Here is a 23,341-nt window from a genome sequence, read left to right on the forward strand (position 1 = left end):
TCAGGTGGAACTGTTTAGCTTTAGTTAGTTACAAGCCTAAATGATCTACCACCTTGTTTATCAATTTGCATTTTCATTGAAGAAATGTTCTTCCCAAGTTGTGAATTATGTTGTAGCTTATTCCCTTGTTATGACTTTGAAATACAACTTTTTCCACTACAATTTTGAAGCCTATATGAAGGATGTATACATCTCAAAGCCGGTCACTTTCAAAATCTTGAGGTGGTAAGCCATCCCACCCCATCTTACCTCGGGCTTGTAGTCATTACATGATAATTATTAGGTTTGCCAGTGGTTATCAGTTGACTCGTAAGCTTGCATCAATCAGGTTATGTGCAGTATTACGAAGCATTATTAGGGTATTTGATTAATTACACGTGTTATGGTCATTATTGTCTGTCAGTGAAAGGGGGTGTATCATGTTGCTGCTTTTAACACGCGTTTCCATCGCTCGCGCTCATGTTTCCATTCAGCGCACGGATCATTTATAAAAGAGGAGAAGCTCCCATTTGTCAAGATGTCTGATATTCTCGTTAGCTCTCGTTTTCTCCCTGTCAGCTCACAGCTTGGCACGTTGAATGACTTCTCGTTTTTTCCTTTAGCACAGAGATGACAAATTCTCTCTGTGAAGCCATACCATACATTTTGTTGGACTTGACAGAAATTACATTTTGTTGACAACGTAGGATTTATGCTTTTAAAATTATTCTTACCATTTTATGCTTTAGACTTGTCCACGTTAAAGGTTCATCAATGTAACAATATTTGTTTATGGTTTGGGGTCTTGTCTCCCAAGTCCTCGAGCTTTGCGCATCGAATCCAATATCACGTTGCGCAGAATATCCAACATGAATGTTGTGGAAGTTGGTTCTGATGGCAGGGAGGAACGGCTGAAGATAAGATATAGATTCAGCAAACAATGCGTTAGAAACAGTATCCAACTTGCTCAAATATATTTTTACGCACATTGTACACATCCAAGCCACAGGTCAGTGATCTCCAATGTAGTCATCATACTGGATAATATTTATGTAGACATACAAATACTTTGGCGCACAGGTACACAGTAAATTATGCAGTGTTAGTTTAACACTTGAGGGTCAGTTTAACATCCTCTGGAGTGTATTTAGAGCCACAATACTCTGTAAGTGTTGAATTAACAATGTATGTTTGCTGTGTTGGCTACATGCGTCCATGGCCCGCATGGTCCGTGCGAAAAAGAAAAGACAAAATAAACAAACGGACAAGGATTAAATGTTTGAATTGAAACTGCAAACAGTACCAGTGTTTTTATTAATATGATTTAAAAGCATTGTCACATCTAAAAAAAAATAGCCTAGACAAGCTCTAGTGTTTAGATAGGGAACCAACTAAATTTCTGTGGACAAATGACTTATAGGCTATTTAATATCACGACCCTGATGCATGCAACTTTGCAACTATCCTCAACAATCTCTCTCTCTCTCTCTCTCTCTCTCACTCTCTCTCTCTCTCTCTCTCTCTCTCTCTCTCTCTCTCTCTCTCTCTCTCTCTGTAAACACACACACACACACACACACACACACACACACACACACACACACACACGGCCAGCGTGGGCAAAGCTGGCTGGCCAGATTTAAGTTTCCGCCTGATCGAGCTCTAGAGAGCCGGGTAGCGGAGAAAGGGAAAGACAGCACCTGGCCCGGCTTTTGCATCCCCTTCTCGTTTTATTGACAGCCCGATAAGTGGGGCGAAGCCGTGCGGTTTCCAGCGGTGATGTCGAGAACCCTGCTGCGTTGCAGAGTTTCAACTGTGTCTTAATCTAAACAATCAAGCCTGCGCAACTCATACTTTGCATCCGTTCTCACAGCAACCATCTATTCCCAAACATTTCCTGGGACGGGGTGGGTGAGAGAACCCCATTGATGCTTTACATATTAATATGAAGTTTAAACAACACGACTTTAACGTCTGCATGATCTACACTAAAAAGAGAAACGCATTTGAAATAGGGACTAGCATTTCTTGTGGTAAAATTGGGTGAAGTCAAAGTAGACAAAATATGAACCGGCAAGACTAATTGTTATACTTAGTCTAATCACTATTTATAACATGACGAGGTCTTAATGGTAAAAAAAAAAATATTTACAGGTGGTGATGCACTTCATGCAATTCATTGTTTGCTACTGGTAGGCTATGAGTTAATATTGCACGATGTGGCCTTTACTTTAGATGAAACATGGCATTGCGAAAATGATCTGCCAATATAAAAAATAGTTCAAGTTGTGACATCATACAATTGGTGAATTAATTGCCCCGAGGATATAGGCTATGCCACTCAAATTATACTATAAGATACATCAGTATCCATCACATCAGTTTAATTCAAAAATCCAATGTTTACAACCATGAAAAGCTACCACCCCAAGTAACTTTTATAATGTGGAGTAACATTTAGTGTCAATTTGGATTTAAATAGTTATGTGTATGTTCTTGATAAATGGAGTAGCCTATGACAAAATACCATTTTGCCCATTTCTGCATCCAGTGTGTGGACCTAGCTTGGCTTTCAACTTCCCGGTTACCGGCATAACTAGCGTCCACCAAGGTGACGTTGGCCATCATTCTGACCAATCACCATGAAGTTTGCCATGGCGAGAAGGGAAAGTTGACGGCGAAAAAGCCATCATCTCTCCCACTTTTGAACTAGCAAGGGCTTATAAACCGAGAGAATTGAAGGGGTTGGTTGCTGCACAGTCCTTGTAACTCACATCCCACACTTGAATCCCACGCGGAATAACAGGAGTTGGACAGCCCTCATTTTTCTCCAGTTAGTGTTTGAACATTATAGGTGATTAATCAGTGGGAACAGTCCGCTGCGACGCCCATCTCTTTGCTCTGATCGGATATACACTCTTTGTAAATCTCAATGAGCTGTACGAATGTAACTTTTTGTTAAGTTATTATAGCCGACACCGCGAAGGAGAGACTTCTTTGTGAATGCAAAACTCTTATCAAGAGGTTCATGGCTGAATCGACGCATTGCATTGCTTAATGAGGTAAGTGCATTTTCAGTCTGGTTTGCATCTTTTCCACGGATATGTACCGAGCACGGGGATTACTTTTGCGATGTCCTTAGCCTAGGCTACATGTAAAGGAATATCACTGTCTGAATGCTGTTGGCGTGGTATCGTCATGCCATATCAAAAGTGGTTACTTCCCGAAATGCTGTCACAATTAATGACAACGTGGCTACATGTAGCCTATGTGCATGATAAATTTAAAAAAAAACAGCGGGCAACAAATGAGTTTGCTGGTCGGAACCTTTATTCCATATGATGATTGACGGGTACCTCAGTCGCGGGCCCGTTGAATTACCACTTAATGTTTTGGAGGAATACCAATGGGGAAAGAAGTATCCTGGATCACGGCTCTGACCAGACCCTCAGGCAGCCCTATGTTTACCTTGATGTTTACGCATCACTGTCCAAATTACGCATGATGGTTCATACTTGCATTTTGGCTCCTCGCTCCTCTGTAGCCTGCTTATCGGCTATGCTAGTTTGGTACATGTAGGCTATTAGGTAGATTTTAGGATGATGGTACTCCTTTGCAGCTGACTGATGTTTACATCTTTCACAGTATCCCCCTGATCCATAACGCATCATTTCATAGGGCTTTTTGTCAGGATCGTGGGCCCATTATTAGCGTTTGGAGTGTATAGTAGGCCAAGTGATAATTGCACGATAACTCCAAGTGTCCATCTTCATTTACAAACTCATACAACATACATAGGCCTATATATTTTTCCAATGACATTAACTCACTAAACAGCTATCAAGTTGGTTACTTATCCTTACGCACGGGGAGCTAGGCCTATGCGGACAAAGAAAAACACGTGTTCTACAGATTCTGGGTACAATACCAAATGCCTGAAACATTTACAAGAGATGAAATTGTTGTTTGTAGATCATTCACTAATATCACTTTAGTAACATTGGTGTTTGCGATACACCCCTTCTCATCCTTGCCCCTCTGTGGATGACGTCACCGTCATTCATCCGCAGTCCCCACCCCTTCTCTATAATTCTTTTTCTTTAAAAAGTTTTTAGCGGCGGTTTGGGAACATTCTACCCCAGGGAAAATAGCGAAGAGCTGTCTTTCGTTCTTTCTTCAGAGCCTCTGTGCATGCAGCAAATTCAAACTTTTCCTTATCAAGAAAACTGGAAACTTCCCCGGGTTCTTCTGTGATAATGGAATGCCTCTAATTTTTTGGCCACGGCGTCCTCATTAGCAAACGTGCACGCCAATAATCTGCTCAGCATTGAGATCCTCAACTTTCTTTTTTTCTCCTGTAAACAAGAGTTAGTAAACACAAGACGCGGCGGATTACAACACTCCAAAGACATAAACAATCCAGTGACTCCATTGTTTTCTGAGAGTTGGCACAACAGGTTTATGTGGGATCTTCCCTGTCAGTGGGAGCGAGGAACAAGGAATTGGGTTTGTACACAATAAGACAACTAACTTAGTTTGAGTGTAATGCACGGCATGGTGTCTCAGTCTTTTAACAGTGTGTGCAACAGAGCGGGAAAGGTCTTTTGGTAGACGTCATTCAATTCGAAATCTCGAATAGGAAGGTTTAAAATAGTGTGAGAGCTCATGCGTGTGGATGAACTAGTGCCACAGCTACCAACAGAACTCTACTTTGGATACAGATTGTGTCCGATTACGCATGTGACATGATATTACATTGTTACACCTCCTTAACTGAACTTGCTGACATATGGCACTTGTCTCGTGTCAGTATCATATTAAGGCAGGCCTACGCAATACATTTGGGTTTATGCGTTATTTATCTGTTAATGTGAGGTAAAACTATTCATATTCTGCCGCAGAAACCGCCTGTATGCAAATATTCCCCCTACTTCACGCGAGTGAGACCTCGCTTTACGCTTGACATGATTGTTTTCATCCCGTGTGCAGCGAAGCACGTTTGCAACCCACCAGCCAGCACCGAGCTCGGATAGGAAGATTATTTGGAAGTAATAGGCGATGTAGCGGGGACTCTCGGCAGGACCCAAGAAATGACAGTGCATGACGGCCTCGCCAGCTCATTATCCGACTCCTATTCAGCCACCCTTTCATTGCGATGCAAACTCTTTGGCAGTGTCGTTTGTCTCCTCATTGTAGCTTGGCCGGGAATGCAATGGTTGTCAGGACCCTCATTCACTTTCGGGATACTTTATTGATGAGCTCCGACTTTTAGCACTCTTCACGACTTAAAGGAAGTCAAGTGTATGCGCCCAAGACTTCATTTTATGCTTGGTGCGTTCTAACACATTTTACCCTCTTTTCTCCAGACCATGCAGTAGCACACCCACACCCCAACTCACTCGTCACCTCGCACCCTGATTTCGTATTCTACGACCCAGAATCTATTTCTTTCGAACAAATGAATGGAGCACCCCTAGCTGGGACTGTGCCTCCAAATGTAACCTCCAATGCGTGCGCAGAGGGGTTTCTTTGGAGTGTACCGAAGTGAAGTTAATGCCCAAGTAATCAACAAATGTAGTTCGGGTGTGTGGCCATTGCTTAGAAAGCCATTGCTTTTATGATATTCCCATTCCGCCAAAAGACCTAACACAATTTCTGAGGGCGATTTGTACCCATCTATTGTTTTTGTTTGTTCTAAAAAGAAAGAAAGAAGGAAAGAAAGAAATAACAATTGCAGGTGCGCATGGAGTTATAGAGGGATGTCATATAGTCAACAGTGACACGTGTAGATTCCTCTTGCATGCCCATTTACTAACTGGAGGTAAACGAATTGCTGTCATATATCAATGGTAAGAGAGAATAGCTGCGTCCACGTTCTGTAATATTGTCATTTTTACGCGTTTGCCAACAGCACCGCTACACAGGATTGGCTCTAGGTGTCTACTTTGTGTTTTCAGTTCATTTTGTAAATTGGGCATATTCTGCCATAAAATAGTATATCACAAGAACAAACTAGTACATGCACTGATCGTGCTGGTGTTGTAAACAGTTCGTGTTATAACAACCACATTTTGCCCATAACATCTGTTTCTGTACTACCAGGAGACCCCCCAATGTCCCAGTTGTTGAAACCGTTATTGAGTTCTTCGTGGGTTAATAATCCGGCTGTGAGTGAACTCGAATAGAACAAGGCAGTAATTCTTGTCCAAAATGTATTCGCTTAGTCAAAAAAGTGCATTTGCATGTGTAATTAGTACGGTATATAAAAAAAAGAAAACTGGGATTCGACTCTGCCCAGTTCCCGCTCTGGCATCCGAGCAGGAGGAAGTGTTTTGCTGGAATATGATGACAAGAGGTCAGGCTCCGCTAATGGGGCACTGAAGAGCAGTGGAGGCGAGGCTGAGGCAGAAACCAGGAACACGTTCACTTATACACTAGTACTATCACCAATCAGCGTAGGTGCTCTCTCTCCCTCTCCCTCTCTTGCTCTCTCTCTCTCTCTCTCACTCGCCCACGAGCGTGCATTTCTCAGTCTCGCGCAGAGCCTGACATTCCATTTTATTGTCAATCTCTGTTTCCTTCGCAGGGATTTCCATCTTTGTCCGTGATCAGTTGGAAATTATATAAAGCAAACTCACTGAAAAGCTTTTTCGACCATCACTGATACTCTGTTGCTTTCGCACTGAGATCTGTCCAAAACGGCATCGGTCGGATCCCTCATTATGCCACAGAAAGGTAAGTCCGATCTCTTTTGGTTTTAGTGGAGTTTGTTTTGTGTTTTACGGTTCGCTGTAAGGTGCTCTTCGGCGTTATATAGTGTTCCTATACGCACACAGGCGCACTCACCCACTTACGGTGCCATGAGCAGGCGTATCGATGCGAGCACATGCACACACATACACATGCACACAGATAATAACACATAAAAACACAGATAAACATACACTTAAATTTTAACATGCAGTGGGGTCGCTGACATGTACAAGGCAGAATAATTCGCAGTTTGAGGGCATTTGGTGCCGGGCCGAAGTTGTTGAAAATAATTTGGCCAAGCTGGTCGGAGGGAGAGATAACTTGCCTGCTGTGGAGTATTACTTGGCTACTACTGGACTGCACGCCGCTCTTATGCTCAACTTCACTGATTATTTATTTTTGTGGCAAAAGCAATTCTTATGTGTGATAGTAGAAATGTAGGTGACGCGCGTCTGAAAAAGAAGTCAATCACACTGACAGATTCGGCTGTGCATTATTACAAACAGTGAACCATGAACTTGGTGTTGTTGAGGACGAAGCTATTTAATTCTAATTTTAACGTGAATACGAGGCTATAATATGTTGAAAGCAAGCACAAGCACACCATGTGTGGATTGCACATAGGACATTTAATAAAAATAAAAAAACGTTAACATGATCTTGATTTTCCTCACATGATACATTCGGAAGGAACAATGTTATTTGTTACCGCATCATAATTTTGAAATGTGAAAGGGTCTCTAAAATGTAAAAAAACAAAAACAAAAAAAACAATGCTATTGCAAATATTTGTGTTTGGCGACACATGTGTCATATCAAGGTCTTTATTTTGAAATATCTGCACACATGCCAAATTACATCATTTTCTTTTCCTTTTATTATTATTAGAATTATTATTGTTATTATTATTAATAATTAGTAATTATATGCCATTGTAAAATGTCTATATTTTCAGAGCCTTAAGTGACAGAAGAATATTTTCCCCCATGTGCAAGAATATGTGAAGAATTTACGGGGCAGAAAAAGCTTCTTCAATTAACGGCCCTGAAGTGTCAGATTAAACTGGGTGGAAATGCAGATTAGGCCTATAGGCAATCCAGGCTGCACCCTACTTAGCCTATAACAGGTTATTAGTCATAAACGTGTGACATGCCATGTCAGTGGACATAGGAGATTTATGAGAATAGTGTGTCGACCAACATTTTTTTTCCTAAGGTACAAAAATATTTCAGCACAATGTACATTATGTACACAAATGCAGAATTAGAAGTGTAACATGTCGCTTCATAGTTTTCATATTTTCCTATATGAGGTTAGATGTTTTATCCAGTGTGACGGATGCAAAAATCACAAAACCCTTTTGTAGCCTGTGTGTGTGTGTGTGTGTGTGTGTGTGTGTGTGTGTGTGTGTGTGTGTGTGTGTGTGTGTGTGTGTGTGTGTGTGTGTGTGTGTTTTCATTTTCAGCTCCAGAGTTGTGGGCAATGTGGTCTGATATAGGTTACACTGCTACATCAGTTGAAAGCAGTTGAGAGAGAGAGAGAGAGAGAGGGGAGGTGGGGGGTGTAAAAATCAAAGCTAGAGCTTCTCCTTCACCGGCCTCTTTCTGGGCAAATGTATTGAATGGCTCTTTATTGCGATTGTCTTTTAACCAAATGAGCGCCCCACTGAGCTGTTGTGTCTTTCTTTCTGTTTTTTTCTTTCTTTCCTTTTTTTTTTTTTACAATCGCTAACGACACACACACACACACACACACACACACACACACACACACACACACACACACACACACACACACACACACACACACACACCAGAATGCACAATTACCTCTGGATATTTATTATACCAAGAAATTACTTCTCTTTATCTTGAGATGCGATACACCCAAAAAAACTGCATTGGGGGCATACAAGTAGTAGGTCATGGACCTGGCTGGCATATAGGACTGGCAAGAGAAAGAGGAGAGGAGAGGAGAGGAGTGGAGAGGAAAGGAGAGGAGAGGAAAGGAGAGGAGAGTAGTCTGTGTGTGTGTGTGTGTGTGTGTGTGTGTGTGTGTGTGTGTGTGTGTGTGTGTGTGTGTGTGTGTGTGTGTGTGCGTGCTTGCGTGTGTGTGTGTGCGTGTGTGTGTGTTTGTGTGTGTGTTGTGTAGGCTTGCGATGGAGGGATGTGGTGGGTTGAGTTGAGTTGGGTTGGGGTAGGATGAGGGGGTGTCCTGTCCCATCCAGTTCCCTCTCATCCCAACACCAACACCACCACCACCTCTACACCCCTCGAGGTCTCTTTGTATTTCTGCGAGCTGTTGGTACGTCTATAGTTTTTGAAGCTGTGTGTAGCTAGTTAGGGAGCCGGGGTTTTGCTCTCTGGGTTGTGGTGTAGGGGACGAAAGGGAGCTATTGTTCAAATTCAGCGGGCTTTGTTGGGCCAGCCTTCACCCCCCCAGCCTCTACTTTGGCAGAGCAGCCAGGCGAGCTAGACAGCGTGTGGCACTGGAGGAGAGAGAGAGAGAGAGAGCGAGAGAGAGAGAGAGAGAGAGAGAGAGAGAGAGAGAGAGAGCACATGCAGAGTACAGGAGCAATAGCCACTCACCTCAAACTCAAAAGTTTTGCAAAAAAAAAAATGCATTCCACTACAGCAGTCACTGTACAGGAGAAATTGCCCATCACTTCACACTGAAAATGTTTTGCTAAATTATAAAATCCCATCTTGTAAATATGCAGAGTGTTGTGGCAAATATTATGGTGATAAAACAATTATTTGTGCTGCATGTTTCATGCAAAGCATATAGGCTGAAAGTGCTTCAACAGATTGGCTGAGTGATGCAAGACCCACTGATTGTTACTGGGTTTGAAACAGAAGTCAGCCGTGGCATGGCTCAACATCTAATAGAGATTCAAGTTCCCATACACTTTCGTTTACACAGAAAGAGTCACAAAATGCTGTTATTCATAATAGTACGTTTCGATGACAGTGTGATCCTCATATATGGGTGTCTATAACTATTCCCCATTCCCATATCCCAGCATTTAGATATTATGGTTTTAAATGTAAAAAAATAAAAAATAAAGTAGTGGTTCTGCAGAAGACAAGGTGTACTAATAAAATGTTTTGCTTTGTCCTAGGAAGGTATTAACTAGTGCGAAGCCGATGACAGTCTTTAATTTGTATTAAGCGGACAGTCAACACTGTTATCAGGCAAGTTTAATCGCTGGATATATATACACACCAAATGAATGCTTGTGGAGACACAGCTCTGGACTGTATGTGTGCATACAATACGTACAGTAGGTTGCATCATACCAGTATAGTAGAGACTGCAGAATGCACAATGCCACCACCAACAACAACAGTATACACACAGACTCACAAGGCATCACAGTATCATAAACAACATGTAAAATGTACATGTCTTAATGTAGCCAGATGTGTGTACTGACCACGCCATCTTGTTTTCTTCACCATTAATAGAATACTATAACCGGAGCACCTGGGAGACAGGAGTTGCCAGCATGATGCAAAACAGTAAGTGATTCTTCGTATATAGGGCGGGCGGGTGTGTGTTTGCGTTTGTATTTGTGTGTGTGTCTGTGTGTGTGTGTGTGTGTGTGTGTGTGTGTGTGTGTGTGTGTGTGTGTGTGTGTGTGTGTGTGTGTGTGTGTGTGTGTACAATTTGTGAAGGAACAAGGATACGTAGGCCTACTTGTTGGCGACAAGCAGGTGCATGACAGGTCTGGATGTGTGTGTGTGTGTGTGTGTGCACAAGGATGGACCGAGGTTCTGCTAAAAACAGCATGCTGCATTTCCAAATGCAATATCTTCCTGTCTAGTATAGCAGTGGGAAATTCTAGAGCAGAGATTGGCAGACGCTTGGCAAGGTGTGTTGCATTGTAGGTGTGCAGCTGAAAACACTGTTAACGTGTGTCTGAGCCGATCCTTAAAACGGCCGTGCCTATGCAAACAGGAGAATTAGATTTTGTCTACCAAAATATAGATTCTTGTTTTGTCTGTAAGACGCAGAATTGTGACTACTGTTTAAGTGGTCCGTTTGAGTGTATGAATGTGGTGTTTAAGTGAGTGATAATAAGTGGGCATTGTGTAGGTGGGCCTACTGTCTTTTGTTGCACCTTCTGTTGAATGTGCTGCTATTAAAAGTTGTGTGTCAAAGCACTTAGAGAGGCAGATACACTGCAGGCTTTCATCATTCAAGTAATCATGAAAACAAAACCACACACACACACACACACACACAGACACACACACACACACACACACACACACACACACACACAGACACACAGGGATATTGAGAGAGGTGTAGGGAGGGGGTGAGGGGTGGGGGAGGGAGAGAGTTTCTGCTTGACTTGACATTAAATAATTGCAGAATAGTCTGAATTAATGTTAGGATTGGCTGGCAACCCACCCAATCCATTAACCAGAGGGAATTGACATTGCACGAAATCTCATGGAACATTTATAATAATCTTTATGTAGATTTTGGGTCCGAAGCAGTGTGGGAGTAAAATTATATGGCTGTATAATCATGAGGTTTAATAGTTCCAGGCACACACACAAAAAGATATGAACAGCAGTGTGACTTGTTTAAAACACAAGGCAGGTTTGCTTAATAATAAAAAAGGAACGCATTTTGGTTGACAGAATAATAATAATAAACGAGACGTTATTTTCTTTCTTAATGCTGGACAAGAGGTGTATGACATCTGTAATGAAGGTGTGTGGAATGCCTTCCTCATTCTCTCTAACTGAATGACCCATGTGTGCTGTGAGATGCTTGTTTTTTGTTTTTTTTCATATGCTAACACTCTTGCATCGCCTGGCGCTATCTATACACACAAACGTAGTAGGCAATTATTATTGTTTTTCTTTTTCTTTCTTTTATTACACACACATGTGTTTATGTGATAAGTAATTTTAGAGGTACGCCCTTAAAGAGGAGAGTAGCCCTGACACTTAAAAGGAGTCCTTCCTAACAAAGAGAGGGAATTTAGGTCATGTGAAGTGGGACATACTGATGGCAACAACATGACAGTGACGCAAGATTGCTGCGTTGCATTTCTTTTAGGCTATAGTGTTGTTATTATATAAGATGGTAATTACTATAACATTACAAGCGAGGAAAATAACTTGGAATATGTTAAACAAAAGGTTTGTTGTTGTATTTTTTTGTGGCATATTAGCTATCAGACGAATGGCGAAAGTTGGCAATGGGAAATGTGTTTTTCCTCTGTTGGTATTGCGCATTCACGATAAGACTTTTACGCGCGATGTGGTGTAATATTGTGCATATTTTGTGACTGCGGAGATGAGGGTAGGGAAGCTCTCCAGTTTTGTGTGGTGAAGGTCGCGGTTGCGTTCTGGGGGGCTCTGTGTTAATACGCAGCGGAGCCTCCAAATTGACACCATATGTTTTGCTATTAATTGACTAGCAATAGAATACAAGGCTCGCCATCACTGCCACTGGGCGTGATCGACACCGCTCTCCTCCTGGGAATTATATAATGATTAAGACTTAACCTTTCCAGTTTTATGTTATATCCTAATCTAATTGCCACACCGATCAAATGGCTGTATTTCCGTATAGGGCGCCTATAAATCCACCATAATATTGCTCTACCCCGCTTATCTTAAGCAAAAAAGAGGGGGGAAATGTCTTATAATTAACACGTCAGTATCAGTTATGGTTACCCTGTTGACAAAGGCCTAGTTTGAGTTATAAATGCAAATTATTCATATTTTAATCCCGAAATAAAAACTGTCACCGTAGTGTCGAAAAAAATATTGGCCTATTTTTTGTATTATTTTTCTCGAGATTTGATCATTCTGTAAAATATTACGCGCGTCCGTGCACTGTGTTCTTGTCCATTTCTTTATTATAAGAACACTTAAGTGCAGGCCTACGTTGTAAATAAACAAATAAAAAAATAGCTCACTGTAGACTGCATGCTCTAGTGTAAATATAAGCGGTGGGTCTGTCCCTTGGAAAAAAAGATGTCACTTTTAATATATTAAGGGGACGCGCGACCCCGGTAACGTGCCCGCGCACAGCCTCTGGCTACCTTAAAATGAAGCTTCCCTTGAAGGGTAAATGAGTAGAGTCCAATTTACTCAGAGTGATATCCAAATCCAGACAGAAAGGGTCGTTTTATCATGCTACTATTTGTCGTGACGATGCGATTTTCAAAAGCAGAGCGGTGTCATAAAGTGACATGCCTGCCACAAGTGCTCCAACTGATCTTTTCAATTAGCCTCCCATGCATGATCCAGGGCGACTTCCGCCTATTTCCAGAAATTAAGCTCAAACTTGACGTGCAGCTAGCTTTATTTTAAAGACAAATGTCAGGCAGGCTCATCATATTTTCCCCCTCTTCTATATTTGGAGCTTATTTATGGCTAAGGAGCCTGCACTCTCCGACTCAATTTAACGAGAGGCTTCGAAGGGAAGAGACCGGAGAATCCTAGAGCAAACATACTGTACACCAGGGAGTCTCGCGCTCAACCTTGCTGTCAGGTTTGCTGTCTGCAGACTTCTTATTCCGCTGGGTATTGCTGACGAAATTCTTTGTTTAAAAGTATGTATCGTTGGATGCGAACATTGTAAAGCTAAGTTTAGTATGTGCCATTTGTGTGATCGTGGCTTGCTGCTTGAGTTCCTTATTTAAACCGCTGCGTTGTACACCAAGTGTAACGTTGTAATACAGCTTCTTAAAAGGCTTTGTGTTATTTGATCCGGTTAAGGCTGTGAAAAGATGCGCAAATCTGGGCTCAGCAAGCTGGAGATGTTTTGGTCGAGATCATACCAGACTGCTGATGCTTATTCACAGCGTTGATCATGTGCAATTATAATGCGATTACATTAATTATATTGCGTAAACATCTGGAGAGGATGGCTGAAGTGTATGGCGGATAAACAATAGTATTATCATAATTAGCTGCTATGGTCATTTTCAAGGATTTTCTCGGTTTTCCCTGTGTGAATTCTCAGTTTTGTTTATGAGCGCCTGCCAAGCTTGGAAACTTTGTTTTTTTGTGCATATAACTGTGCGCTTAAGGCGGACATTTAAGGCATCTGGATACTTTATTATTAGTATTATTAACCGGGCTGTTGTGCACTTTGATGTCGTGTGAAAATAAGCGTCAAAAATGTTCTTCCTCATGTCCAGGTCACAGCGGAGTGAACCAGCTTGGCGGGGTGTTCGTTAACGGCAGACCGCTGCCCGACTCCACCAGACAGAAGATAGTGGAGCTCGCGCACAGCGGTGCACGACCGTGTGACATATCCAGGATATTGCAGGTGACCCTCTACTCTTTTGTCAGGCGATTACATAAATTTGACACTTATGTTTTGTCGTAGCATTTTCTGCATGCATTGAAGTAGGCCTACATATTGTCATATTTAATTAAATAATAATAACAGAATGTCAGTAGGCTAAGCTACAACATAGTTTAACGCTTTAAAATAAACCAGCTGGCGCGATTATTTCCATTACATTACAATATGTGTATTTTAATATAATTAATTACTTGGGGGTCATTGCTGTATTAATTATTTATGGCAGGGCGTTATGTAAGGCGGCTGGTAGACTGTAGTTTTTTTGCTTCATTTTTAAAGCCAAACGGCCATGCGCTTTGCGTTAAACCCCCCAAACATTGTATAAAAATGTTTTCCGTGCAAAAGGTCTCATATACCACTGAAGGTAGCCTATATTTTTGTGTTATAGACCCATGATGGTGCAAAAGTGCTGGACAATGAAAACGTAAGCTTGCCCGGTGCTTGCAGAATACATTAAAACATTCCCGCTAGTCTTAAATAATGTATGTGAATTGTGTCTTTTGTTTTCTATCTAGGTGTCCAACGGCTGTGTGAGCAAAATTCTGGGCAGGTACTATGAAACGGGCTCCATCAGACCCAGGGCAATTGGAGGAAGTAAACCCCGAGTAGCAACTCCAGAGGTGGTGGGGAAAATTGCCCAATATAAGAGAGAGTGCCCGTCTATCTTCGCCTGGGAAATCCGCGACAGACTGCTATCAGAGGGGACCTGTACGAACGATAATATACCCAGTGTAAGTGTAAGTTGTTGCCTCTCCATAGGTATAATTCACAGTCTATTTCATATATGGGCCCTAAACGGAATGCGTAAAAAGTGTGTGACCGGATATGACCAATTTGTTACATTGTTATATGACATGTAAATACAGTAGCCTAAAGCCAGAAATGGTAAATAATGAGCGAGTGTGCTATTGTTGGCGCTTGTAGCCATGCATGCTGCTGCGTGACCTTGAACTCCCAGTGATGGATTTCATTGATCACCGACTTAGTTCCGCTTCAGCTGCCCCTGGTTTCTTATCCTATCTGAGCCTTCTAGTCTGCAATGCCTGTTATGTAGGTAGTGACTGAGGCATGTGGGTACTACTGAGAGACCACAGTGTCATCCTATCTTAAAAATGTGTTCTTTATTTAACACGCGCACTTTTTTTCGCCTTTCAGGTGTCGTCGATAAACAGAGTATTGCGCAACCTGGCTAGCGAAAAGCAACAGATGGGCGCAGATGGCATGTATGAGAAGTTGAGAATGCTGAACGGTCAGACAGGGACATGGGGGAGCCGACCGGGCTGGTACCCCGGAACCTCCGTGCCAGGACAGCCCAATCAAGGTAAGCATCTTCAGCTTCTTCGATGGCGCAAAATTAAATATGCACCATAACAATACTGCATTTATTAGGGCTAATGTAATTTATTACAAATACTGCAATCTACGGGGGCTATCTAGGCCTAGATGTAGAGTTTTGCTAAATGTGTGTGATGATGGTTGCTTGCAGTGTTGTGCAATTAAAGTGAATTCCATGCTTCCTTATAACGCGTCTGTGACTGAATCAATACGCAGTGCGCTTACAAAACATTTGAGTTTCACTCATACTGACTCTCTCTGACACACAGTGACACACACAGCACAAACACGTGTGCAGGATATGTGTTGTACAAAGGGCTGTTTCTGTCACACGCAAGAATTTGTTATGGGAACGGTTCTCCGTCGCTATGTAATTGCTCATTAGAGAACGTTTTGTTTCTCATTAAGATGACATGAATAAACGTCTCGTTTGAGGAGGCAGCTGCAGAAAATGTTCCACGGGAGACCCATGCTCACGATGTGGCGCCACTTGCCAATTAGATACGTACGTCAGACGCAAAATACTTTAATAATGTAAGATTGACACCACCGAGGTGTGTATAGAAAGAGTGAGTTTCGGAATTCTTGTAGCCTAATAGCATTCCCTGCATATCTGCTATTGTACATTGTTGCTCAAATGAGGTCAAGTGTTTTAAATACCCTATATAATTATTATTATTTAAGACATATCCTCATTAATTCTTACATATTTGTATTAATATGATATTAATGTGTTATCAATGTGAACAACAGACATAGCAATTGTAATGGTAACAACTAATAGTAGTGTTTTAACAACTTCATAAACTGAGAATGGCTTCGTATTTTGTGGGTTATTCCATTTGCATTTGAGCAAAGCCTATGAGTGCTCTGTTGGAGAGTAACATAAACATTGTGTTGTCTCAAAGGGTATGATCTCAATCTGTTTAATGTCATGCACCAGTGAATTAAGTTGGAGATTCATTTCGACTGATAGGCCTCGAGAATAGATGACTATATCTGTGTGTGTGTGTGTGTGTGTGTGCGCGTGTGCGTAGATTACTGTTTAAGATAGACCATCGCTGTGGCATTTTCTCCGCATCTTTCGTAATGAGGGACCTACAGCATTATGAAGCTATGATATTTTGACATTGTGAAATTGTACCCATCCACTTGGCGCTGTTGCTTTAGATCTGCTTTCATGTTCGAGTAGCCTACTTATGCTACCCCCCTCCCTCCCATCCCCGTTATCAAGTAGCCCTCTGATGGTTAAGTCTCATCCTAGGAAGGGCTCTCAACATCAAGTATCAAGCATCAAACAAACATCCAACAGTCCTCTTACCTGATGCATAACGGCATGTAGGATGCAGGACAAGGCCGTGTTATCCTCCCTGCTGTCTCGGGGAGCCGTGGCTATAGGCTGCTAGTACCTGACAGGCCTGCGGCCAAGCTGCCTCAGCAAGGGAGCAGTGAGGAGCATGAAGCACACACAGTAAATGTTGCGGTGTTAATTCAACACTTAAAGAGTTCATTTAAGTCCAAATGATGTCAAATCAACTCTCTAAGTGTTAAATGAACACTGCAGAATTTACTGTGCAGCAGCTTCTTAATCTGTTAAGACATGGATGGCCCGTGTTATAAATCTGCTTTTACCAGAATGGCAATGACCAAGTCGTAGTCTATTACCAATGGCTCTGTGTAATGGCGTAGTAATGTGGTAGTCAAGTGTTTTCAATAACTATTATAGTGTTCCACAGGCGGAACACTATTAAGCAGTGTTGCCAAGCAGCAGTGATGTTGCTCTCCTCCCTCACTTTACTTAGGCTGCTTCATGTGTGGTAAACAAACTTTGCTCATTAAGTCTGCAACGTGTGATTACCATTAACCTAAAAAAGGATCCGGAAAGATGAACGTTTGAGCTGGAAGAGATCACATGTTTGGCAAGGAAGTTCTCCCAAAATGAAAAGCGTTTGATTTACAGAGACCTCTGTTCTGTTCATTTTGGTGTTTTATCATTTGTCCAACTCAAAGAAATGTACTATGACAGCATTAGACGAAAAATATGCCAAAAAAACAAAATACGCCAAAACACAATACTGTATTATTTATGACGTATACGATACCTCCCACATGGGCTATAGGAGTGAGCAGCAACTTTTGGAATCTGACATCTATAGAATGTTTTATGAAACATTGCTACATTCGCATTTTGTCTTCATACATTCTGTGAGACAGTCGTAGTGCGTAGTGTGAGGCTGCATGAGAGTTTGTGCAGGTCTCTTAAACAGTCTATGCCAAAACCTCATTCTCATTGATCATGTTCCCTTTATAGTGGCAGTTCTTGTTATAATGTTAATTAGCATGTGCCGTATTTACGAGAATGGAGGGAAGACTTTGAAGTATTTTGCAGTGGATGGACAATAGCAGATGGATTCAAATCCGAATGGAATCATTGCACGGGCCCATTAAGGGACCTGTGGAAACGACAGCAGATAGATATGAGTCCATCCGCATGGTGTCAGTGAAGCGGGTGTAATTGAGCAAATTGCCGCTATACTCATGTCCAACTAGGCAGCAGGTTGGGGCTTATCAAGTCACAGTCGGCATCCCTGTCCCTTTTCATTCAGCTAACTGGGGACCAAGTATAGAGATGTCCCATTCACGTCCCCCCCTCCTAGGCCTTCTCTCTCTCTCTCTCTCTCTCTCTCTCTCTCTCTCTCTCTCTCTCTCTCTCTCTCTCTCTTCTCTTCATTGCCTATAGAAGGCATAAATCCCAACTGGCATTGAACAGGCCTGCCCAGGGGGACAGTGATTAATGATAGCCGTGCATAAAGGTTAACATACTGAGCTGAAAAGTCTGTTGACTGGGATCCTTGTGGCTTACAATGAAGAGCAGTGCATGCCTAAGGAGAATCCTTTTGTCGCCTCCCGCAATTGTGTCCTTAAAAAATTCTGCCCACCAAAAAAAAAAGAGAAAAAAAGTTTGCCAGCCCTCCTCGGGCCGAGTATTTAATAGTTTCCCTTACTCCGCCGGCATTGTGTGACGGTGAAAAGCAGCTCCTTCTATTCAAGTGTTGGTGGTCACCTCAATGGGCCTACAAACGCCCATATGGTGGTCACAATTGAAGAACTCCTTTTCGGGGCTGAAGGGAAGGTTGGTGGTGGTGGGAGGTGAAAGTTTGGGGGTTTAAAACATTTCAGAGGGATTGAAAAGGTTTTACCACATTTTGTCACATTTCTGTAAAACCCCTTGGGCTCACAAGCTTTTGTCCGGTGGAGATAAAAGATCTGAGACGAGGCAAGCGAGATTGCTGGAAATATTTTCCCACAATATTTCAAAGCGCTGTGCCGTACCGTTTTGTATATTGTTATCTCCACGTTTCAGAATGAAAAGCTCTGTTAAGGTGATAAACAAGGCCTGTTGACAAGCAAAAACAGAAGGTTCCACAAGACAATTATGTTTTGCTGAGCATGTGATGCTATGGTACTTCAAGAGACAGAGTAGTACAGTAGTTGCTTTTTTTGTATTGATTTCATGTTGTTTGTGTTTTGCAGATGGCTGTCAGCAGTCGGATGGGGGAGGGGAGAACACCAACTCGATAAGTTCAAACGGGGAGGACTCGGAAGAGACACAAATGAGACTCCAGCTGAAACGGAAATTGCAGCGGAATCGCACATCCTTCACGCAGGAGCAAATCGAAGCGCTTGAGAAAGGTATGGCATGAATAACACACGCAAATAACACTTTTCTCTTCTTCGGGAAATAAGAATGAATTGCATTAAAGGATAGAAGCCACCTGTCGACTACAACTGACCTTAAAAAAACATTACCATTGTTTTTTGTGTGTATCCTGGCAGTCAACAGTCCCTGTTTGATAACACATTTGACTTTTTTTTTTTTACAGAGTTTGAACGAACACATTACCCTGACGTGTTTGCCCGGGAACGCCTCGCAGCCAAAATTGACCTCCCAGAAGCCAGAATACAGGTATGAGGATGCAAGAATATTATATTGTCACATTTCACAGACATATTGAGAAGTACAAAGTAGAATGAGTTGAAGTACGGAGTGAAATATACAGAATTTAGTTTGGGGATGGCTAAAGGGCAACAGTACACAGTGGTATATTGATGTTAGATCTACTCTCAGGCATTGGGAAAGAGAGGCCAAAATACAGGAGGGTTGTAAAAACACAGCACTTTCTTATGACAATCTTAGATGTGACTTCACAATGGCAAGTTTGAATATTGACCCTTTGTGTGTGTGCTTGTGCGTGCGTGTGTGTGTGTGTGTGTGTGTGTGTCTTCAGGTGTGGTTCTCGAACAGGAGAGCAAAGTGGCGGCGGGAGGAGAAGCTGCGTAACCAGAGACGGCAGGCCAGCAACTCGTCCAGCCACATACCGATCAGCAGCAGCTTCAACACCAGCGTCTATCAGCCCATACCGCAGCCCACAACGCCAGGTGACTAATGACTCACACACCCAAGACATTACTAGAACACCAGGAAATAATTTGAGACCTACCACAAAGTAAAATGCAGTGTTAATTCAACACTTAAAGAGTCAATTTGAAATCTTCTAGTATATTAGGTCCTGGGTTACCATCTAAGTGTTGAATTAACACTGTGTTTTTACTGTGCAGTCAGCAGCTTCAACACCAGTGTCTACCATAGCCAGGCCGTGCCCTCCTAGTGACGCAACAGCTTCAGCGTTGCTACCAGTCAGGTCAAGAGCAATGCAAGTACTTTCTGAGCTCCCGCAAAATCGGGAACTCCTCCCACTTTGTTGGGAAGCAAACAATCATTAGCAAACCAAGGGAGGCCGTTTGGGAAATGTAAATTTTTATGCTCTTGGTCAGACCAAGTCTCGAAGAGATTTGCAAGTCGCTGATAATCAGGCTACCAGTCCCATACCACAGCCCACAATGGCAGGTGATTAGCACACTCAAGGATGCAGTAAAAATGAGGTGTTAATTCAACACTTACAGAGTACTCCGGGACCAGATGCACCCTGGCATATGTTAAAACTGACTCTGTGAGTGTTACGTTAACACTGTTTTTTTTGCTGTACAGGAGATAAAGAGTTGCAGTCAAATGGGCTCCAAAAAGTAGACCAATTGCGTTCAACTTAACTATTTCGATTAAAGACAACCCAGACAAACATCACAAAAAGCTCAAAGTTCCCAAAATGACGTCCAGTTACCTACAATAAAACACGTTTGGTTAGGATGAATGAGAACCCACACAAACTTTGCATCAATTACAACATGGGTGAAGAAATGCAGTGCTCTGATTTAATAATATAATCAGTAAGCAGTTTTTTTGTTTTGGCTTGCTTTGGCTCATGTAGCGAATGCCAGCCAGCACAGCTTGACGTAGAGCATTAGCAATGCTCCCTCCCGACACCTCAACAAGATAGGCCACTCACTGAGTGGCTAGCCTAGCTTTTAGCTCATTTTGGTTGTATGTCTGTCTTCCATACAGTTGTTTTGAAGTTACAGGTTTGATACAAGGAAACAAGGATGTTTATTTGTCATATACTTAGAGATACTTTCGTGTCATATGTAATGAAATGAATAGCCGGTGCAAAGCAAGTGTGCTGAAGCTAAAGGTGTGTGTGTGTGTGTGTGTGTGTGTGTGTGTGCGCGCGCGTGCGCGTGCGTGTATGTGTGGGTCTGTGTGTTCGGTCAAATCAATTAAGAGGAATTTAATAATACTGGCTGTCCTAGACTATGCAGGAAAACCTTGGTTATACACTTAGAAATGAAAGGCTGTGTCTGACGGCCGAGGGAGATGTAAATGAGCTCGTCTTTTTCTCCTCCAGTATCCTTCACGTCGGGGTCCATGCTGGGGAGATCAGATTCTCTCACGAACACGTACAGCGCCCTGCCTCCCATGCCCAGCTTCACTATGGCTAACAACCTGCCTATGCAAGTGAGTGGCGCCTTCTCTCTGAACAACATTGCTTTGGAGGTGTGATGTTTTTATTTTATTTTGCATATGTACTGTAGAATGTTAAGTTCAATTCTGATTTAATTTCATTCCTACCACCTACAGTGTATTGTCTATTTCAATTCAATTTCAGTGACGGTTTTTAGCACGTCTATGTAAATTGTAAATACAGTGCTGCCAGAGCTAATGATGTTCTCTCTCTCTCTCTCTCTCTCTCTCTCTCTCTCTCTCTCTCTCTCTCTCTCTCTCTCTCTCTCTCTCTCTCTGCCCCAGGCTCCCGTACCCAGCCAGACCTCGTCCTACTCCTGCATGTTACCCACTAGTCCGTCTGTAAACGGCCGCAGCTATGACACGTACACGCCCCCTCATATGCAGGCACATATGAACAGCCAATCAATGACCGCGTCAGGCGCCACATCAACAGGTAAAATGGTGATCTATGTTACATATAAAAACAGTGCAGTTTGTTGATGGCATCGATTATTAAACACACAACCTTTGAGGAATATAGATAAGCACGAGTGTTACTTTTATTGTACAGTAATTCTATTTATTGTTATTATAATTATACGCTTTTTAATTGCCATAATTTAAGATGTAAGATGAGAACATTCCCTGAAATATTCTCTTCTTTAAGGCTACGCTGGGCCAAGTTAAACAGAATTATTTATATTCATTTAATGCTTCCCCAGACCTACTGAAATGGAAAAAAAAACAAATTGGGTTTGGATTCACACATAGAATAACTGGGGTAGTGTACTTATTGAGCTTTGATGTAACTGCATGCAAAACACAGTCCCAAAATAGAGAAATATATTCCGTCTGTTGTTCACAAGATAATTTTACAGTTGATTTATTTATTTATATATCATTGATAACAAGGGGCAGGAGAACCTGCTGCTGCTCGCATGTCAACAGAAGCCAGAAATGGCATTGAGCCGAATGCAAACAGCATAGCTCATCTATTCTCTCTCTTTCTCTCTCTCTCTCTCTCTCTCTCTCTCTCTCTCTCTCGCTCTCTCTCTCTCAGGACTCATCTCTCCTGGAGTATCGGTGCCAGTCCAAGTGCCAGGCAGTGAACAGGACATGTCTCAGTACTGGCCCAGACTACAATAAGGAGAGAAGGAGAGCAACAGAGAGACACTACTTCTTCCTTCCTTCCTTCCTTCCTTCCTTTCCCACCCCCCATCACCTCAACCTCCTGTGACATTTGGCCACAAGACAGCTATGTTTTGTGGCAGTATTTTATTCCAGAGGAGACGAGACATCAGACTCTTAGGGACGATTTTTTTTTCTACTGGGATTGTGCCATTCTCTATGAACTTTTTGGACACGAAGACTTGAAGATGGACAGAAAAAGACAAATTACAATGAGATAAAAAGAAAAAAAACTTCTGTAAAGTGCCCTGTGTTATAAATGGAACATAAAAAAGCTGTTTTCAGTTTCCAACTTGTCATTTTTTGATGTATTTGTAAATGGCCAATTGTATGTTTAGACGGAAAAAGGAAAAAAAAAGAACAACAGAAATGGATGGACTGTCCCTGTTAAGTCAATCTGACAGCTATTGAGAAGAAACACCCTTTTTCAAGGAAGATGCTCTGCCCTGCATAATATTATCAGATAATATCAAGCACTTCTACCATTTTGTTTACCACGTTTGGGATCTGGAGGGTTGGAGAGCTGCACCGAGTTCTTGAAGCCACGGTTCACCATTGCGTAAACAAAGGCCCACTTATCAGTCCTTTCCCCGAGCTTGCTGGGAGATGTAAGATGTTTTGTGGAATACACTCATTGTCGAGGAGCAGGAGGAGGAGGAAATTCATAGCTACGAAGTAAAAAACAAGAATGAGAAAAAAAAACGTAGATTGTGTTTTCAATATCTTTCAATCTGTTTCTGTTGAAATGCGAAATGTAAGTATTTGTCTTCCCTAGGAGTCGCCCAGAACAATTTCTATAATAAAAATGTTAATTTCATTTATATTTCTCAGAATAATTCA

The 23,341-nt window shown here is 42.1% G+C and overlaps 1 protein-coding gene across 1 annotated transcript; it reads left to right on the forward strand.

Annotated features, from left to right (window-relative positions):
• Positions 1-6,701: 6,701 nt before the first annotated feature.
• LOC134446851 (paired box protein Pax-6) lies at positions 6,702-23,112 on the forward strand. Its single transcript, XM_063196148.1, has 13 exons — positions 6,702-6,714; positions 10,200-10,253; positions 11,437-11,460; positions 13,910-14,040; positions 14,468-14,503; positions 14,595-14,810; positions 15,235-15,400; positions 18,949-19,107; positions 19,299-19,381; positions 19,704-19,854; positions 21,216-21,325; positions 21,617-21,767; positions 22,374-23,112. Exons 1-13 carry the CDS (start codon positions 6,702-6,704, stop codon positions 22,457-22,459), a joined length of 1,380 nt encoding a protein of 459 aa, XP_063052218.1. The 3' UTR covers positions 22,460-23,112.
• The last annotated feature ends 229 nt before the right edge of the window (positions 23,113-23,341 follow it).

This window comes from Engraulis encrasicolus, chromosome 4 (genome assembly GCF_034702125.1).
Source record: "Engraulis encrasicolus isolate BLACKSEA-1 chromosome 4, IST_EnEncr_1.0, whole genome shotgun sequence".
Lineage (NCBI taxonomy): Eukaryota > Metazoa > Chordata > Actinopteri > Clupeiformes > Engraulidae > Engraulis > Engraulis encrasicolus.